Raw genomic sequence first — 19,318 nt, forward strand, 5'->3', positions numbered from 1 at the left:
CCAATAATTTAACCACATCACTGCTATTACCATATTGTACTGAATATAAGACCACCCCATTATTTTCCAGATGTTTTTTTTTCAAGTAAAACACACCATCTTATTTGGAACAATACAGAACTATAATGACCCTAATTACAAAACATGGCAGGATGACAGGGCTGTTTCAAACTCTTCCCTCTAACGATGGATTCCTGTCCTTGTCCTCCTTCCTGCCTATTCCCATTGTCCATTGTACGAAAGTGAAGTTACCCGTACCTTTTTGTCCGGCCAAAAACTTATCTTGGGTATGAAAATAGGAATTTGAAATACTGCGGTTGTATGCCTCCACGATGTGTGGTTGGCACTGTGACCTTTGACCTCCGATGTCATTTCAGTTCAAGCTCATGGTTGTTGAGTCCAAGTGTTTTTACTATATTTAATGAAATTCCCTCAAGGCATTCCTCAGGTATCGCATTGGGTAGAACAGGTGGACATGACTTGGACCTTTGATCTGTTGCATTAACAGGAATGGTACAGACACCACGTAAATATGTGGTAACAGTTACCCTCACCTTTGACCACCAAAATCTTGAGTCATCCACACTCCCAGTGGATATGTGTGCCAAATTTGAAACAGTTCCCTCAATATATGTGTGAGTTATTGTACTTGAATGAATGGGATGGACGGACCTCCTGAAAACAACTGCACAGCTGCCACACTCACTCAAACTAAATAAAAGGCCTTTTTTTCCTACACATAGATCTTTACCTTTGGTCTCCATAATGAACTGTTTAAGTAATAACTCCTGCTCCTGTTCACAGTCCCTCTCTCCCAAAATGTAGACGGATAGATGGTGAGGCAGGGGTTGTATAACCTGTGTCTGACCCCGACACATCCATCCTCAGCTCTCTGCCCAGTGTGTGTGTGTGTGTGTGTGTGTGTATGCGTGCGTGTTAATGAGTGCAAAGATTTAGAGTGATGGAATTGACAGTGATGATGACCAACGAAATATAGATAAACCACAGGAGAGCCACAGCCTTGATGGGCAAATGACCTGTGTGTGTGTGTGTGTGTGTGTGTGGGGGGGGGGGGGGTGTTACTAGAGTGTGGATTCCACATAGCAACAAACTGTACTTGTGGGGTCCAACATGGTTTGTGGCTCCATAGGGTAAAGGTAATAAAGGTAATAAAACTTATTTAGCTGTGTATTTTTAACTGTGTTTGTCTCTTGATTCGAATAAATTGTTGCACATAACCATCCGAGTGAGCATGCTATTCTATTTTAGGGTTGAGGTTAGTGGGTTTTCAGGTTGTCACAACAGGGTCTGGACCAGGTCTGGATGATTGCTCTGTTGTTTTTTGACATTAAACTTTTTTTTTTTTTAAGTTTAGTGTTGGAGTTTGGCATTGAATTTTTATACATTGTGTGTTTCGCAAAAAGGAGTAGAAAATCTCAATGTCAATCCATCCAACCAACCATTTCCTGTACCACTTATCTGTTAAGGGTCGCAGGAGGGTTGGGGGTGTGGAGCCTATCCCAGCTGACATTGAGTGAGAAGCGGGGTTCACCCTGGATGGGTCGTCAGTCCGTCACAGGGCCATGTGGGGCAATTAGGGGCTCAGTATCTTGCTCAAGGATACTTCGACATTGTCCCCTGGGGAAGAGAGGATTGAACCAGCGACCGTCTGGCTGCTAGATGGCCACTTTACCTCTGAGCCATGCTGCCCTGCAATATCTCAATGCCTTATCAACAGTTTCATTCCTGTGTTTCTTTCTAAAAACATGGTAAAAGAAAAGGAGGAACTTTGAGCTAGATGGGGCCGCTCATACTTGAATGCATGAACATTGACTGTTGATGAAATAGACATACTTTATTGTCCCTCAATTGAATTTGGCTTGGACTGTACAAAGTTGGATCCATCGACACAAATGGGCAGCCAACACTAGAAATCAGAAGCACATTTTAAAATGCGCTAATTAAAAAAAATCAAAAATGAAGAAAAAGTCATGTCATACTCTCACATTAAAATGCACGTATCATTTTGAGTGTATCCATGTATGAACAAGCCGTTACTCAGCTTACTTGAATGAATTAAATAAAATATTTTTTTAATTAGAAAAATGTTGAAACAAATTACATTTCTTAATAGTGGCAAATCCACTGTTCCTTTTGTGTACAAACTCCAAAACTCCCCTCCTTTCTTTTATGTTACTGTCAAAGTGTGTGTGTGTGGGGTGTGTGTGTGTGTGTGTGTGTGTGTGTTCACTAATGGCAGCAATCAGAATTTCCTTTCGGTGATGAGGTGCGAGTTTTGCACTGACCCTTTTAATACCTATGAATCCGTGTGTGTGTGGAGGTGTGAGTGTAGGTTTGTGCTCACTGACCTCTTAAACACCCCTGTGCTCGTCAACACACAACACAACCACTGGACTGTGACCTGCCAAATAAGAGCTTACCCTGTACACTACACACACGCCTCTCTCGCTCTCTTTAGACTTCAGACACATTTTAAGCCCTCTTTTCTCTCCTAATGTCTTTCCCCTCACCTCCCCCCTCGCACATCACACCTGTAGTTTTTTTTTTAAAAACCAATCATACATGCAGTCCCCCCTCCCCACCCCACCCCGGCTGGCGTCGGTCTTATTATAATGGTGTCTAATGTGTCCATGTATCCATGTAGATGGGGGCCGGGCAGCAGCAGCATCAGTGAGGAAGGGGTCTGCTGTGGTAATTGGCCATGATGAAGTTTGGCCAGCGGGGTGACAGGCCTGCTAAGGAAGATGGATCATTCTCATTCGGCCCCGTAAATGTTGTCAATTCCACCGCTCATACAGCGCCATCAGCCCTCATCAGAGAGGAGGGACGCAGCTGCGGGGCCATTGAGGGGTTTGGGGGTTGGTGGTATGGTGATTGGGGGGGGGGGGGGGGTGTATGGGACAGGCTGGAGGGGTTACGAGGAATGGTGGCAGGGTGAGCTAGATCTGGGGCAGGAAGTGATAGTGAGAGAGAGGAATGAGCAGATTTGTATGACATCAACGAGAGATGCAAGGTGGACAAGAAGAGAGAGATCAGAAGAAGCGAGATGGGAGTTTTTTATATAAATAAATGGAACACAAGAAAGAACTTGAAAGGAAATGATCCATTCATCTTGTGGGAAACTCAAAGAATAAGTCCATTCAATTACAAATTATTGTTAAAAACAAAAAAATCTGATACATTCACTATTTGCAAGCTTATAAAACGGATTTCTTTGTGTAACATAAATGCCATATATTATATGTTTTCTAATGTCTTGGCTTATAAGAAAATCCATCATAACCATTACACCCCAAAAAAATTGAGGCCCCTTTTAGGCGTTGTTGCATTTTAGTGTATTAGAACAGAAAATTATTCAGCCATCATTCATTAATTTCATTGTTTGAGAGGATATTTCCAATGAATTCTGGGCAATCTCGCAGAATAAAACTTATAATGGCCAGGACCTCTTAAGTTGTAGGTAATGTGTTGAAAGAGTACACTGACGTATAAATTCCCAGGTTCAACAACACCAGGAGTTCCAATCCCATTTACAACAGCGTTTCACAATTATAACCCAGAAAACTAAGTTGTCCTTACCTGACTCGTAGTGTTTTCTGTGTCTAAACCTGACCAGACATTCACTGTAGTATTCTCCAACAGTGAATTTCATTTCAAAAAGCCATTCTAAGTAGGTAACAATAAAATAAAGTTTTCCACACTGCAAAACAACTCTAACTACAGCACGTATAGCGTTATGTTGTCGAATACTTCCACAAAAAGCTAACGAGCCAAATGCTAATAATGGAGCATTCTTACACGTTAGCCTCATTAATAGCAGTCCAACTTCTGTTTCTTGCAGTAACCCCCTACTTGGAACAAGGAAGGTTGGTCTACTCACCCAGATATGGTATGGTAATGGTTTGTTCCAAATCTCACATCAATAACAGATGAGCCCTAATCGACCCTCTGAGTCACTCACACACACGTGCAACCTGGCCGTGTTGGCTTATGCCATTTGCATAATAGTATTTCCCGCCTTTCTCCATTCCCCAAATAGCTTCTGATTTCTCGGTTTCCCTCTCCACATCCTTGTGTGCTCCTGATGGAAAAAGGCTCAGCTATAAACAAATACAATTCCCTCTGAGGCCCACAAACGGAGACAGGGATTGTGGGGAAGGAATTCATCTGTGCTCAAACTGAGCATGCCAGGGTTGGGAAGGATATTCATTTCCAGACGAGCCAGATAGAGCTCAACTCTGGGGAGGAGATGTAAGTTCATAAATTTTGAATTATGTAGAGGGCTGACATTTAGCATTTCATGTTGATTTATTAATCGATGAGTCATTGATTCAAATGAGAAACAGAATATTAGCATTAGGATGGAACGGTAACTTCCTGATGTGTCAGAACTGGCAGGCTAGAAATGTGCGATATTTTGCCGATTTTCAGAAAATTCTATTTCTAAAACCATTGTAATGAAAGTTATCTGTTTAACCAAAGTGTGCGACAGCTCATTCCTCTGCACCTTAGGCACACACGCGAACCACATGCCTCATTCATCACCACAAACATGCGGAATACAAACACAGATTCAGCCCCGCTGCTGTATACGATACTCACACATGAACAGTCTCAACTGAGATGTATATTCTTCCCCCAAAGAAAATATTTCCCTGTAAGTAATTATTGCCAAAAAAGATGGCAGCTGATTTCATTGTTAAAGCAAACTATAAAAGCCTTTAATAAATACTTTCCAAAGTTATACTATAATATTTTTTTCCATGTGTTTGTCATTTTTCAATCATCATTGGTTATTTATTATCATCCAAAATGGGAAACGTGAAAAAATGAATGTGTATACGCACTTGCACCAAACAGAACAGTAAAACAATCACAGCAAACAATAGTGATTGTGAAAAAAATGTAACAGTGAACACAGACATCTCTGTGTTTGGACAGAAAAATCACCTTTGACCTCTTTGCTTATTGAAAAGCTTTATAGCTAGAGAGAATGGCAAAACAGCGGGAACTGGTTCTCTGACAACCCCTTCTCCCCTCCAAAAAAAACCCCCAAAACAAAACAGTGCAGCAAATCTCTCTGGACAAAAAAAGGGATGGGCATTTGGATCTAGAGTGGCATGGATAGGTGGGGGCACCATCAACCGAACTGATTTATCACCTGAGTAATAGGAAGTGATTGAAGGGAAATTCAAATGAACTCTCTCTGACAGGCACACATGCAGACACACATAGAAGCACACACACAAATTAATAGTGAGACTTAATAGACTACAGTGATGGGGGGAGAACAAGAGGAAGCAGGAGCAGAAATGGTCTGTGACAAACAGGGAGAGAAAAGCAACGACTGGGGACAGATCAAATAAGATTGATGTGAGAAATTTTATTTTACATCTCTTCAAGGTGAGTAAAGATGGAAAATAAAGAATGAGTCTCATGCAAGGGTTTCCATCTCCTATTCTACAGAAATGTTCTTTTCTAAAAAAAAAAAAAAAAAAAAAAGGCAAAACACATCAGGTTTAGTTTTGTTTTTTTGTTTTTTTTGCCATTTCCATTAACTTTTTCTTATGCAAAAACTTCTAGAGTTGAATCCTTAACCCAACTCTTACCTTAGGACCTAAAACCTTTCCAACTTTCACTTAAGCATCAGAACTCAATGGCAAGGTCAAACCCCAAGCTGGTTCTCACAAAGATAGACTTTTAAGTATCCTGAAAAACACTCCATCAAAGTCACCTCCGTACACAGCATCAACAGCAGGTCCAAGTGTGGGAGGCGTCTTTTAGAAATGTCAGTCACAGCGCAGTGTGACCCTCCTTGACCATAACCTCACCAATACACACTCTCTCTCTCTCTCTCACACTCACACACACACACACACACACACACACAAAGACCACATACCACAGAGGCTGAGCTGTGGCTGTCAGTGTTAAGGGTATGACTGTCAATCATCCCCTCTGGGAAATTCAGGCTGGGAAAAAAGGGGGGTGGTTGACTAGACAGGATGATAGAAAGGAGCAGAGGTAGAGGGACAGATAGTGATGTAGATGTGTGTGTGTGTGTGTGCGTGCGTGCTTGCACATCTTTGTAATCACAATGCAGCTCCTAAAGCCAGTTTGACCCCAGGGCGACCCAGAGTTTAATGCCCCCATCTCTAACCTGACCCCAGTGGCTTGACTTAGCTCAGAGAGGACACTGACCTATGAATCATGGGTATTATAGTCTTGAGTCATAGTCTATAGAGCTACTACAGCCAATCCCTGTCGACCTCTCGCCCTACGCCACTCCACTCTCCATGTCGGTCAGAGGGAAATGAATGGGCTAAAAAGCCAAACTCTGCCCTTTAGGTCTAAGGCTGCAGCCTATCTGTGTTTCCATATACTGCAACTCCACCAGTGTGTGTTTGTCCTATTGCCCTTGACATTGACTAAATAAATAAAGCTTAAGCAGTCATATCTTCAAAGCTGGTGGAAACAATGGTGTCATTTTAAGACATTGTGAAATGTATTTCCTAATATTGACCTGAGGGCTGCATATTAGAAGACCCTTTGAGAGAATACAAATGTTAGCCTGTTGCTGTGTTGTCATTACACCTGTCCATTCCACTCAGAATTACATTAGCACGCTGCAGGGAAAGGGCGGGAGGTCAATTCAAATGCAACATTAAAACGCACCCTTTCTCTTCCTTTTTTCCCCCCTTCCCTTTTCTAACATGTAAACAGCACACAATTATGCACCGCATTCCCAAGATGGATCAGCATGCAGACTCAGCTCCATCACTGTCCCCAAGCAGCAGGAAGTGATGTCATAATGAAAGGCAGGTCAATACGCTCATTAACCCCTGCAGTGGGTTCAGATTATAGGAACATCAATAGGCCAGGCCTGACTGAGTCTTAGCCATCACTGAGTCTATCAGAGCAGAGAAACATGCAGCGGCTCATAAGGCCTTAAAACACACCTTGATATTGATGAGTTCAGGTTAATTAGCGAATGAGCAACATGAAGTATCAATACACGAACTGCATTTCCTATGTCCAACCATCCATCCATCCACCCACCCATCCATCCATCCATCCCTCACCTCTGGCTCAGACAAGGTGAGATGTGGGTTTTCACCTCAGACAGGTGGCCTGTCAATCAATATACATTAAAACCCACAAACACCAGCCCCCCCCCCCCCCCCCAAAAAGCTCAATGAGATTGATAGTCACTATGGTGCTTGTAATTTTCATTTATTGCTTTGAAAATACAAAAGTAAAAAATGTCAATTTCTCATAAAAGCAAGTGGTGAAACAACTTATATTGCTTTCAAGTCATGGTACTGATGATGACCACAGGACAGAAGGAAAGAAGGTCAAGTGAGAAAATCCATATAAAGAGAAAATTTAAGGTGCTGGTTGGTTTTCCCATTTCCTGTTCTTGCGAGTCAAAAATAGTCAGACCACATTTTGCGTATCTTCACAAAAATGAAGCTTTCTCTAACCTTGCTCAAGCCAAAACCCTTGTTTGTAAACCTGGCCTTTATTATACTTGAGATTATTCCTTATTGCTCTGTTATGATGGTCCAAAAAAAAAACCATTATTCATGTAATGAGCAAACTATCACATAGTCGTTTGGGTCGGAGGACTTCTAGGGCCATACTTAGCAGGCAGGACCAGCTCTCTCAGGTAAAAATAGTGATGTCTTCTTTTCATCAAATATCCAGAATAGCCAAGTTCCCCATTGGAAATTTCACCTGGAAAGCCTTACAGGTGGTCACTACAAACACGTTTGCCTTCATGCATGCTGTAACCTAAAGTCTGATTGACCCTCAACCTGCCCCAAACTCAGCCTCAGCCCCGAGTCTGCACTGAGCCACGCCCTTACCTTGCCAGGGTCAGGGCTCACATAGAGGTCAGAGCTGGATTGGATTGGACAGGATGGCTGTCTGTCAAACAGGCGGTCCAGTACCTCGATCTGCTGCGGTGAGAACAGCTCCCCTCTCATCTGCTTCCTGAGGAAGTCCCGCCCACTGTGGCTGTGCCCATTGGCCAGCGGTGACTCCTGCAAACCTATGGGGGGGGGATGAGAGATGGACATTAGAAGGGTTGTAGAGAAATGGCAATTAATGGAGGAATAAGAGGTTTATATGGGGATATAAAGAGATGTTAGCAGTTCTAATGTGTGACAGACAGACAGAGATGGAGGGGGAACGTGAGGGTGAAAGGAGAGTACTAATAAAATAAATCATAGTGGCAGATCCATAGAAGAATGAACTCAAGTGCACCTCAGTGAGATGATTTCAGACTGGGTTACTTCATAGATTGTGAAGACTCAGAGAAAATGCATACAAATGCAATCCATTACCAAGCACACTCTACCTCTCCCTCTTGATCTCTCAAAAGTACACTCGCGCCTCTTACTCACACTCCTCCATCACTCTTGTCATATCACCCGTACACACACAGACACACAAATATATATTGCTGCGGTATCAGTATTAGACTGTGAGCTCTCGTATCCTGCAGTTATTGCAAGGCTGAGGGACTGAACGAGACAATTATAAGAACTGTGAAAAGTCGCGGCCCACAAATGATTAGAAAAGAGAGAGCAGGAGAAATAGATAAAGAGAAAAGGGGGGATGAGGTTCAAAATCCCACCGCTATAGAGCCAATTCATCGCTCCAAACTGCTCCTGAGAGCCTATTTTAGTCTTGGGGGTCACTGTGTGTGTGTGTGTGTGTGTGTGTGTGTGTGTGTGTGTGTGTGTGTGTGTGTGTGTGTGTCCGAAGGGGCAGGGAGAGTGATATGATGGGCAAGTGGTGAAGGGGGAAGGGGTCTCAAATATATATATATATATATATATATATATATATATATATATATATTTTTTTTTTTTTTTTTTTTTTTTTTCCGATTTGGATTGAAAATACAGATCCATTTGAGCAGGAATGGTCCTAAAGAAACAACAAAGAGTGACGCAGCCAAAAAAGCAAGCAAGAAAGAATGAGAGAAAATATCACTTTCAAGATTATGGCGCTCAGTTCTGATGGATAGTACCTGCTGAGACCTGAAAATGTAGCAACACCACTACATTTAAGTCTATAGGCACAATAAACTGCAGTCGGTATCCGAAGGACTGACATCCATATTTGGTGAAACTGACCCTCTACTGGGTCCCGAGTATGCCAGTGCAGGAAGTGCTATGGTTTTGAAGCAGCAAAATAGATGTTAGAACTCAGATTGGGGTGTTTCACTTCAAAAAAAACAAAAACAAACGAGACCCGAGTTTGCATTGTGTCACATAATTTTGTTCATCAATTCAGAAAATGTGTATTTTGCTTTTCAGCAATGAGTGTCTTGAGCTAATCAAGATATTTTTCTCCCTCCTGTAAATTACTTTTTGTCAGTCTATGAATCCAAAAAGCAAACCATGTATATTTAGATTGAAGCTATTGGCAAGCTACCACTATCAGCAATAAAACTCTTCCAACCCACTGGTTCATAGTAGCACCAAAGTGGAAATGTTATGGTCTGTGTGTTTTTAGCTCAAACCAAAGTGATACTGGATTAGCATACGCCTGGAGAAAGACGATGTGGATTATACTGGACACTGAGCTTGAGTTTTTTTGGACAGTTTTGCTGTTTTTTTTTGGACAATTTTGCTGTTGTTAGCAGTTGATGGAGAGGGTTGTCATTAATTTCAGGCTAAATACACACGACTGGCTTTTTTTGTTGTTGTTTTTTTTGGGGGGGGGGGGGGGTGTCTTCACAAGCTCAATGTGTTACTGAGTACCTGAAAGTCAGAATGCACTTTTTAGTTGAAGTATCCCTTCTACTAAATGTTTTAGTTGCCTAACTCAAGCCGTAGTTTAGAATCCGTTACCATAACCTCCCCCTAACTGTAATCATACAGCTGATTATTGGAAAGAGCAAGGATTTTAAAAATGTTTCCAATGACAAGTTTTAGACTGACTCTGTGATGGGTTCTCATGCCTCATAGCGCCCATGTATGATGGAAATAGTGATATTTAGCAAGAGGTGTTGCATTGTGCTGCAAGCTGCTTTGAAATTCTACCATTTGGGTTAATATGACGTTAACAGAACTGTGTCTGTGTCTGGTGACGGCTTTGGTTGGGTTTTTTATTTATTTAGAATATGTTGAGCCTGCTCAATGGGGGGTGTAAACTATGACTTATATGTAAAGGAGCAGGGGAGGGGAGCATCAAATATGATCTCGAACAAAAATGACCTGGATGGTCTTAAAGGTGTAGCTTGTGCACTATAATCTAACACTTCCAAGGCTGTATAATACTAACACATGGTCACAAACTGTGTGAGGGATTTTAATGGTCATGTGCGTCTCTTTTTGGTGATTATATGACAAAAATGAAAATAAAACCATGGACATTCCACTACACGTTTCCTTGAATTTGACCCAGTGAGTCTTCAGTTCATTTCAAGTAAACATCAGATCAGATGGTGTCTTTGTGGTGGAGAAAACATCCTCACACTCACAGTGTCCTGCACAGCTAAAACCCTCCGCACCTTTTCAGTACACAAAACCCCTTTCACCTACTCTCACTCCAACAAACACAGTCCTTGATCATAATCTCTCTTTCTCTCTCATCATCAAACACACACATACACACACACATGCACATACACTGGGTGCAGTGTGAGTGTATGGTCCAGGTCTCTGGTGACAGACCAATCAGAGAGGAGATAAAGCCGGTATGATGCTTTAGCCTGGTAACCCACAGCGACCCATTTAATCCCACCAGCCAGTCCTCATGATGGAATTCAATTGATCAATCATGTAGCTCTGATGGCACCATTTCAGTTGGCTTATTGCTTTCTGCTGTCTCTCTGTCACACACACACATACACACACACGTACACACACACGCGCACACACAAATGCACCCTGAAAGAGTGACCCTAGCCTGCCTCAACGTGGCGACCACAAAGGACCAGATGGAGATGGAGAACAAGGGAAACAACACAAACTACTGTAATCAAGCTGTAAGAACAAAGCTTGATCATTTATGATAATCAGTATTGTGTGTGTGTGTGTGTGTGTGTGTGTGTGTGTGTGTGTGTGTGTGTGTGTGTGTGTGTGTGTGTAAGGGTGTGGGTCGGTGTGTGTTGTGCGGGTGGGTAGCTTGATATCCGGCTGGTGTCATTGTATCCATGGATGGGTAAAGAAACTCATTGCCGTGACGGGTTAAATCCTATTCACTGTCGGACACACACACACACACACACACACACACACACACACACACACACACACAGCTGCTTCTATCTCTGTGAGTCAGTCTCAGAAGGGAAGCGCTTCTCTTCCCTCTTTTTCAGAGCAGAACAAAACAAACAATGAGCCCTTATTGTTCTCTCCTTTCTGTCTTTTTTCCTCTCTCTTCTGCCCTCTCTCTCTGTCTTCCTCATCCTCATTCTTTCCATCATCAGCTCTCTCTTACTTAACTTGCTTTTTCCATATCTCAAAATTCCTGGGAAGTTATTAAATTTGAGTACCTTGAGAGGTAGATTTGACGTCACCTGTTTGAGTGTTGTAATGCATTGTGTGTGTGTGTGTGTGTGTGTGTGTGTGTGTGTGTGTGTGTGTGTGTGTGTGTGTGTGCTGGGCATATGACGCCACTCATGTGCATCTTTTTACTCTTGACACAGGTTATCACAGTGAGCAGACGATAGTCGTTAGTCTGACTTCAGAGTTTTGTGTGTGTGTGTGTGTGCGCGTATGCTGTGTGCGTGCGATCTAAACTCCACAGATCAAAGTTTGGGGGTGTGTGACAGGAACTCCGGGTGAAGGGTGAAGCTCCTCTCTCTTCCATCCTCCCCTCTTCACCTCACCATCTCTTGCTCATTCCCAGCGTCTTTTATTTGGTAAGCTGCTGCATGTCACAGTCGATGCACAAGAGGGTCAAAGGTCAGCTTGGTTCATAATACCATTAACACAATTTTGCTCTGTTTTAAGCAAAAACATGATGCAAGCTTCTTTCAAATTTTGTCTTTTTTCCCCCAGGTTTCTCTAGAAGAAACATTACCTAATTCAACAACTCACAAACAAACAAACACACACACACACACATGTCTGTGTGTATAAGAATAGGTCAGATACAATAGTCCCCTTTTGGCCCCACAAGTCAAGTTCTTCCATTCAATCCCATTCATTTACATTCTGCCCCCTTTCAACCCCCCCACTTCCCCTCGCTTTTGCTGGGGGCACAGGTCACCACAGGGCTTTACCCTCACACACTCCTCCTCCGCACACGCATGCACTCTCACACACACACACGCACTCTCTCACACACACACACACGCACACACGTTTTTCCATAGCTGTGAGTATATAATGCATTCCCGTAGCCCCTTCCTAAACCAGATGTCATTCCCAAAACTAAAAGTAAATCCATTGCTAACTTAAGTCTGTGTTAACGCTAAAGCCAAGCCTTAAACCTCCAAATGAATTTTTCCTTACCACAAATGATTCAAAGTCAAATTTGTCTTGACAGAGTTAGATATTAGCAGGTTGATGTGGGCTTCCTATGTTCACATCCACAGCTGCCATTTCCAATTATGCGATGCTATGCTATGCTAGCCCTGGTGTAAAAGAGAGGGAGGAGGAAGGTTTGGAGTACAGACAGAACCACAAGCGGGATTAAGCTAAAAGCTTATTTCTATTTCATATATTGTTTTAATGAATATCACTATGAAAAGAAAATATATAAAGTTGTAAAGAGTGTGGTGATAAAAACAGTCAGACGCTTGTTTGGAGGAGGCCATTACTGAACAGAAAAGACTTCGGTGTGTTTCCAGACGAATATTCCACCTGCTGCCTTCTTTCATTTTGTCACACCGCAGTTTCCCTTTGATTCACAGCAAAATTTGAGTTTGATGTCAAATTTGTTTTTGCTTTGTTGAGAATGAAGCCCGATTTCTACTTGTTTGGTCTGCACCTCGCCAACATTGTGACCTCTGGCAAAGACAAACATTTATACTTTGACACAAATGTGTCATGCTGCTAATAACATTGCTGAAATGCTAGCTGGCGATGTGGCTCCTCAGCCACTGTGTTGAGATTTTCATGATATATATATAATAAAATGCTCCGACCGGAGCAGCTCTTAGGGTCTGCGTCACTGCAGTTTGCAGTTACAATTCTAGAGAGGCACTTTTAAATACGAGTTTATTTCATCCTGTTTAAGGGACTCAGAGAGGTTCACTATATTGGAGGCTATTGCAGACCAAATGATGTATCATTTTACTCTAAAGCAGGATAAAAATATGTAAACATGAATGTTGGGTTTAACAATATGATATGATGTGACGATTCAAGGGTCTTCCACTAAATGTGTTTTTTTTTCACTTGATAATTTTGACTTAAAGCGATTAATGTGCAAGGAAAACTTCTATTCACTGTGTAAGGAAAGTAATTGTACATATAATAAATATTCTATACTTTTATATATCTATATGATTATATAATATATGAAGTTATGGAGCTGGCAAAATGGAACTATTTTTAAATTCTGTTGTGCTTGTCTCAAGATGACAAAATGTTAAAATCCCAAAAGATTTATCGGAACTGAAATGTGTTTACTTGGCTGAAGGCTCCAGGAAAAAAATGTAAAGGCACTCGACAGTTTTAAAGAAAAACTATAGGGAGAAGCACTCTTACTCATCTATTCAATCCATCTCATTCCAGAAAGATATTCACTTGTGCACACAGACAGACATAAACGAGAAGACTGCATGATGGCGGGTTTATAACTGTTTTGCTCTGTGTGTATAAATATGCATATGGGCGTAGATTGCATTACCGCATTCTTGTGTGTTTGTGTTTGTCTGTCCATGTCAGTGCATGCTGTTCCTCCTGTCGCCCCTTGCTGTGTGTGTGTGTGTCATTATCCAGTGGGGGTTGCTCTAATGGAAGCTGTGATTAGCAATGCTGTTAATTAGACCACAGAGCCAACCACGCAGACCTCTGCCACACTAACACGCAGGATAAAACACAAGCTAACGTGACACCAAGCAGCTCACTTTCATGATGATTCAATGAAGGGATTTTTTTCGCTCCCCCTCCCCAAATGAATCTGAACCACAAAGTCCAGTTAGAGTCAAACAACAAACGGACCACACTTGTAGCACATGGTGTCGCACATCATGCACTTGGAGAACAAAGTGGAACAATAATGCTCCTAATTAGAAAACCGGAGCTCCGTATCTGATCACGAGTCTTTGTGGCAGACATGAGAGCAGAGATAATAGTGTTGGGTAAAGAAATGTGGGTTACAATAAAAGGATACCAGCAAAATTTCACCACAGAGTTAGAGTTGGAAAATTCCAAGCAATTAATATGATGATGTGAAATGAAATTTCCCAGTGAGTAGTGTTCTATTTCTTAATTTTGTCTTCATTTTGAGTCAAATATCCTTCAAATCTTCTTCATATGTAGTCATCCTCTTTATTTCATCATTTTCTTGTCGTCTTGGTCTTATCATAGTTGAAGAAACCTGTTTGAAAACCGACCTTGAATTCTCTTTGGGGAGCCTTGATGTTTCTCCTCAGGTTTTTTTTGGGCAGTTGATTTAGTTTAAGTGAGTCTTCTGATGTGAGTGCACATCAGTTAGTTTTATTTGTTAGCATTTGAAAAAGGGGACTCAATGAACATTTTAGCCTACTAGTTTTTGTGGATGAAATTATTGCTGGTGACTACATGCACGTGTTAAACCAAAATAGTGATGATAGTGTGTGTGTGTGTGTGTGTGTGTGTGTGTGTGTGTGTGTGTGTGTGTGTGTGTGTGTGTGTGTGAGATTGTGAAGCGAGAGAGAGCAAGGTAAGCCCCCCTTGCTCCAACATCTGGTCTTGTCTCATTTACCGTAGGAGACTGTCTGTGTGATGGCTTTTTAATGCTGCTGACACCACCATGTGTACACACACACACACGCGCGCGCGCACACACACACACGCACACACACACACACACTCACCTGCACATTCAAAGATGTATAAAAAAAATATACATGTGTTAACACCCTGATGTGTACACATACATGCTCTGTCTCTCTGTCAGCATGCATAAAACATCGATCTGGAATACCAGCGTTTGTGATCAATAGTGTATGTATAAACTGCCTCTCAGGTGGTTCTCAAATGAAGAACTGTTAGTAAACAGAGGATTTATGAATGAAGATATTTGAGTTTGAACTCCCACATCTCTCTCTCTCTCTCTCTCTCTCTCTCACACACACACACATACACACACACACACACACATGCACGCACATCTGTCATTGATCCTCATGTGCCAAGTTCCTCCCTTCTGGGGTTTCCATGCCAGAAAGACAAGGTTGGGGGTCCTAAGGCCATCCATCATATGTGTGTGTGAGAGTAGTATGCGTGGGAGAAACACACAAGGACATGAAAGTACGCTCAGACACACAGACATACACTCTCCTGCTCACCTTCATCCCTCTTCCTCTTCCCCACATCAGCAGCTGAACTGATACCCAGGATGCCACTGATTGAGTATGAGGAGCCAGCAGAGTCGCTGGTCACCGCGGAGACCTGTGTGGCTGCCACCGATGTCGCTGCAAACAGATCACATGACAGCGTGTTGTGAGAAATATTCCAATTTTTCAGTTTAAGTATCTGACACAGACTTTTATAAAATCCCAAGAGCTGCATCTTTTCAACAAACTAAGTCGTACCAGGTTTTAATGTCTGGAGAGGTGTTACAGATTTGATGTCTTTTCAGAAAAAGCGAGAAACATCAGCTCACTTCCTCTATCGAGTACCCAATTAGCAATTAGCAGTTAGCATTGCCGTTGGTTCCCTTGTCCAAAAACCAATGGGATTTTTACAATGCATTTTGGATTAAGATGACCTGTTTTATGACTTTTGAGGCATTAATGCAGTTTTATATTTTATGTCTTTGAAATGAAATGTAAAAATATCTTACACTAATGTGAACTTTGAGATAAGGGAACTGGAAATTCCCCAATGCTAACATATTTCTGGGTTCTAGGACTCGTTCCTACGCATCTCCTCGTAGATGAGGTCAGTCAAAAGTGCAGGTCACTTGCAAACAGGAGAAGCCATTGATACGAGTGTTGTACCTACATTACCACATATGAGACTATATGCAAAGACTAAAAACTAAAGGGAAAACTAAGAGTAATGAGGTCATCACGTATAACATGAGGTAATCACCTATGCAGAAGTGGCTGTGCGGAATGTTTCTGCACGTGTATTCTGACCGGTATTATGAGAGATCAATTAAGAAAACAATTGTAACAAACAATTTTGCTGTGCTATTAAAGACAGCTCTGTCTCCCAGCCTCTTAATTCTCAACAACAAAGAGCAAAAATTCAGTTTTTATGCACTTTTATCTTTTTAAATCTAACTTGGCTGTGAGAGTAAAGGGATGGCAGAGAGAGACACAAAGGGCATGGGTCTGTCAGTGTTCATCTCTTACTCTGATCTCCCCCCTGGAGGAGGCAATTCCTCACTGCATGGGGGACATGGCGACATACTTGTCACCCCTTCAGACACACACACACACACACACACACACACACACATCTTGCTACCTCCTTCCAACATATATACACACCGCAACATACAGTCACTCCATGGTCCCTTATCTGTACACCAGTAAGCAGACGTTGGGGCTGAGTGACAGTACGGTATCCCAGGAGGGACAGAAAGGTGTGAAGACAGACATCCTAATCCCCTCTCCCAGCAGACCTCCAAACATAGAACGACAAGGCCGAAAAGGGAATAAAAAAACTGACGAACCAGAGGATCAAGGTCCCTTCCAGCATTTACTGTTTCACTAACGACAAGGAGATTATAATGAATGCATATCCCTCCTTTTCCCATCACTTGATTTAGCACTTCAATTATCTGATTTTCCTTTCTCTTTCTTTTCACTCTGTATTTTTTTTTTTTTTTTATCTGAACGTAAAGCTTTTATTCTGCAAATCCAAATGTTCAATTTTCCGCCTGGGAGTGGGACCTATTTATCTGTATAATCTCTGAGAGAGAAAGAGAGAGTGTGTGTGCGTGTGTGTGTGTGTGCGTGTGTGTGTGTGTGTGTGCGTGTGTGTGTGTGTGTGCGTGCGCGTGCGTGCGTGCTTGTGTGTGTAAAAGGCAGGAATCGGGGAGCGGTGCGTGTGAAATTAATTTAGATTAATAGACAATGTGTGATTATGAAGATATGAGAGAAACTGAAACAATCCACTGCGGGGCATGAGATGGAGAGAGAGATGGAGGGGGGCTGTCGTATTTGTTTGTAATCTGAGACTCTCATCACATAAAAGGAAATAACAGTCATAATAGTTGTATTGCTTCAGTCTATAACATGATTATATACTTCAAACCCTGTTAATGAAATATTCAGCTTCAAGTGGGATTTCAATCAACATAATAATGATTTCTTTAGAGAGTATAGTCACAGATTTTGGAGTCGAAGAGCTAATAAGATTTTTTGGGGGGGTTCATCATTATGTGAAACATTCCTTCGTAGAGTTCATTCAACAGTAGAATCACACGGAACATTTCCTTCATTTGCTGAAATATCCAGATTGAAAACCTAAAACGTGGCTGATTTCATCCACTGAGGAGTAAAAAAAATGATCTGCGAGCTCCTGTTTGTGGTAATTTGGTTGAACACAAATTCATTTATGCGATACCCCGCGGAGAGTTTAGCACAGAGCCCATCCAGACAGCAGGGAGGTGAGAGGAAATGAAGCAGGGCGTGCTCTAAAGTCTCGATACCTTCTGATATTTTTTTGTAAGGGAATTTCCCAAATAAATCTGCATGGAATTACCAGAGTGACACATAATGATAGTTCACCGTTAGTAAAGAAGTAAAGATTTATGCCTGGGGCCAGGTGTATCACTCAGAATTTGACCTTGTGCTTTTACCTTGATTTCAATACCTGTTCCTGATGAATCTTTTAAATTCAGGTCACAGTGTTTGTTTGTTTTTTCTTTTAAATGACATGATATATTCTGTTACAAATCTGTTTAAGCTCAGTGTCCTTGACACACAATCAAAGGAGTTTATTCACATGAAAATATAAACCAAGTTACCAAATTGTGGTCTTAGTAAGTCAGAAACTTCCTACGCTTTTATGCAGTTTTACAATATAAAAGAAGGATAAATTGTAGATTTACTCCTCATCCTATTGATATTCGAAGCAGTTCCACACCCCAGTTCTGTGTGTGCCACATGACAACAAATGTCCATGGTTCAATTCCAGCCATGAACTTCCGGTCTCTCTTTACATGTTTCCTGTCTCCCTGCAGAGGAGGATGAAATGAAACTAAACAAAAAATAGTTGAAATAGGATGATGTTTAATATTTGATATGGCTGGTATTTAATTTATATTTGTTTTGTTTTGTTTTTTTGCTGCATGTCTGGTGTGCTGGCAGACATGTCGTATAATACAGAAAGTATTCTACCCGTGGATTCCTACAACATTCCCAATTGTTGTCTAATCTTTGAATATTGTGGGTCCCAACATGTATTCGTTGTGTCAGATTTGGAATGTTTTGGGTGTCCTGGTTGCTTGCAGGTTAACAGGACAAACCCTGAAACAAAACTTCCTCGCCGTGACTGAACCCTTTTGCTCTGTCACTTTTCTCCCACATTCGGGCAAATTTGGGACGAAAAAATAAAAGTTAAAAATCTTCTAATGTTAAAACATTCGGTGAACTCAAGCCAAAAATAAATAAATCGGCGTAATAGATGAGGACAAATGTCAGTGTTGGATTCATCTTTGGATATTTTAGTTAAAGCATTCCAGTGATGGAAGAAATAAGTGCAGTCAGTGTTTTTGCTCGATGTTACTGTAAGGTCCAGAATTTCAAACAGAGCCCACGGGCTCTTCTCCAGAGAGATACAGATGGAAAGAGTTCTGCTGTAAAATATGCTTTGACAGTTGGAAACAGGATTGTTACGGCAGCTACCTACCTAAGTTGTGAGCCGACACTGAGCCCGTTTGGCCCGGTTGCTGCTGAACTTTAGTCCGAATGATCCTGCAGGAGGAGAGAAGAGATATTAGAGTGTGTGAAGTGGTCATTTGTGAGTGTGTGTGAGTGTGTGTGTGTGTGTGTGTGTGTGTGTGTGTGTGTGTGTGAGAGAGAAGGAGAGAGAGAGAGAGAGAGAGAGACTGAATCAAAGAGAGAGGGGGGATTCTGAGTGACGGAGGGAACACGACCATCGTGGGAGCTGTGTGTGTGTGTGTGTGTGTGTGTGTGTGTGTGTGTGTGTGTGTGTGTGTG

The 19,318-nt window shown here is 41.8% G+C and overlaps 1 protein-coding gene and 1 long non-coding RNA gene across 2 annotated transcripts in view; one reads left to right on the top strand and one right to left on the bottom strand.

The window, feature by feature from the left end:
- Positions 1–19,318, top strand: part of LOC147257485 (uncharacterized) — a 52,775-nt gene that overhangs the window by 18,674 nt on the left and 14,783 nt on the right. The gene's annotated exons all lie outside the window — the stretch shown is intronic.
- The window catches only part of pax5 (paired box 5), a 41,776-nt gene that overhangs the window by 10,644 nt on the left and 11,814 nt on the right, over positions 1–19,318 (bottom strand). The window contains exons 4-6 of the mRNA XM_086211452.1: positions 19,008–19,072; positions 15,488–15,613; positions 7,890–8,074 (exon numbers count right to left, since the gene is read on the bottom strand). Of these exons, the coding sequence (XP_086067578.1) occupies positions 7,890–8,074; positions 15,488–15,613; positions 19,008–19,072 (376 nt within the window). The remainder of the gene's footprint in view (positions 1–7,889; positions 8,075–15,487; positions 15,614–19,007; positions 19,073–19,318) is intronic.

This window comes from Aulostomus chinensis, chromosome 8 (assembly GCF_037954235.1).
Source record: "Aulostomus chinensis isolate RoL2024-O1b breed Wild chromosome 8, RoL_Achi_v1.0, whole genome shotgun sequence".
NCBI lineage: Eukaryota > Metazoa > Chordata > Actinopteri > Syngnathiformes > Aulostomidae > Aulostomus > Aulostomus chinensis.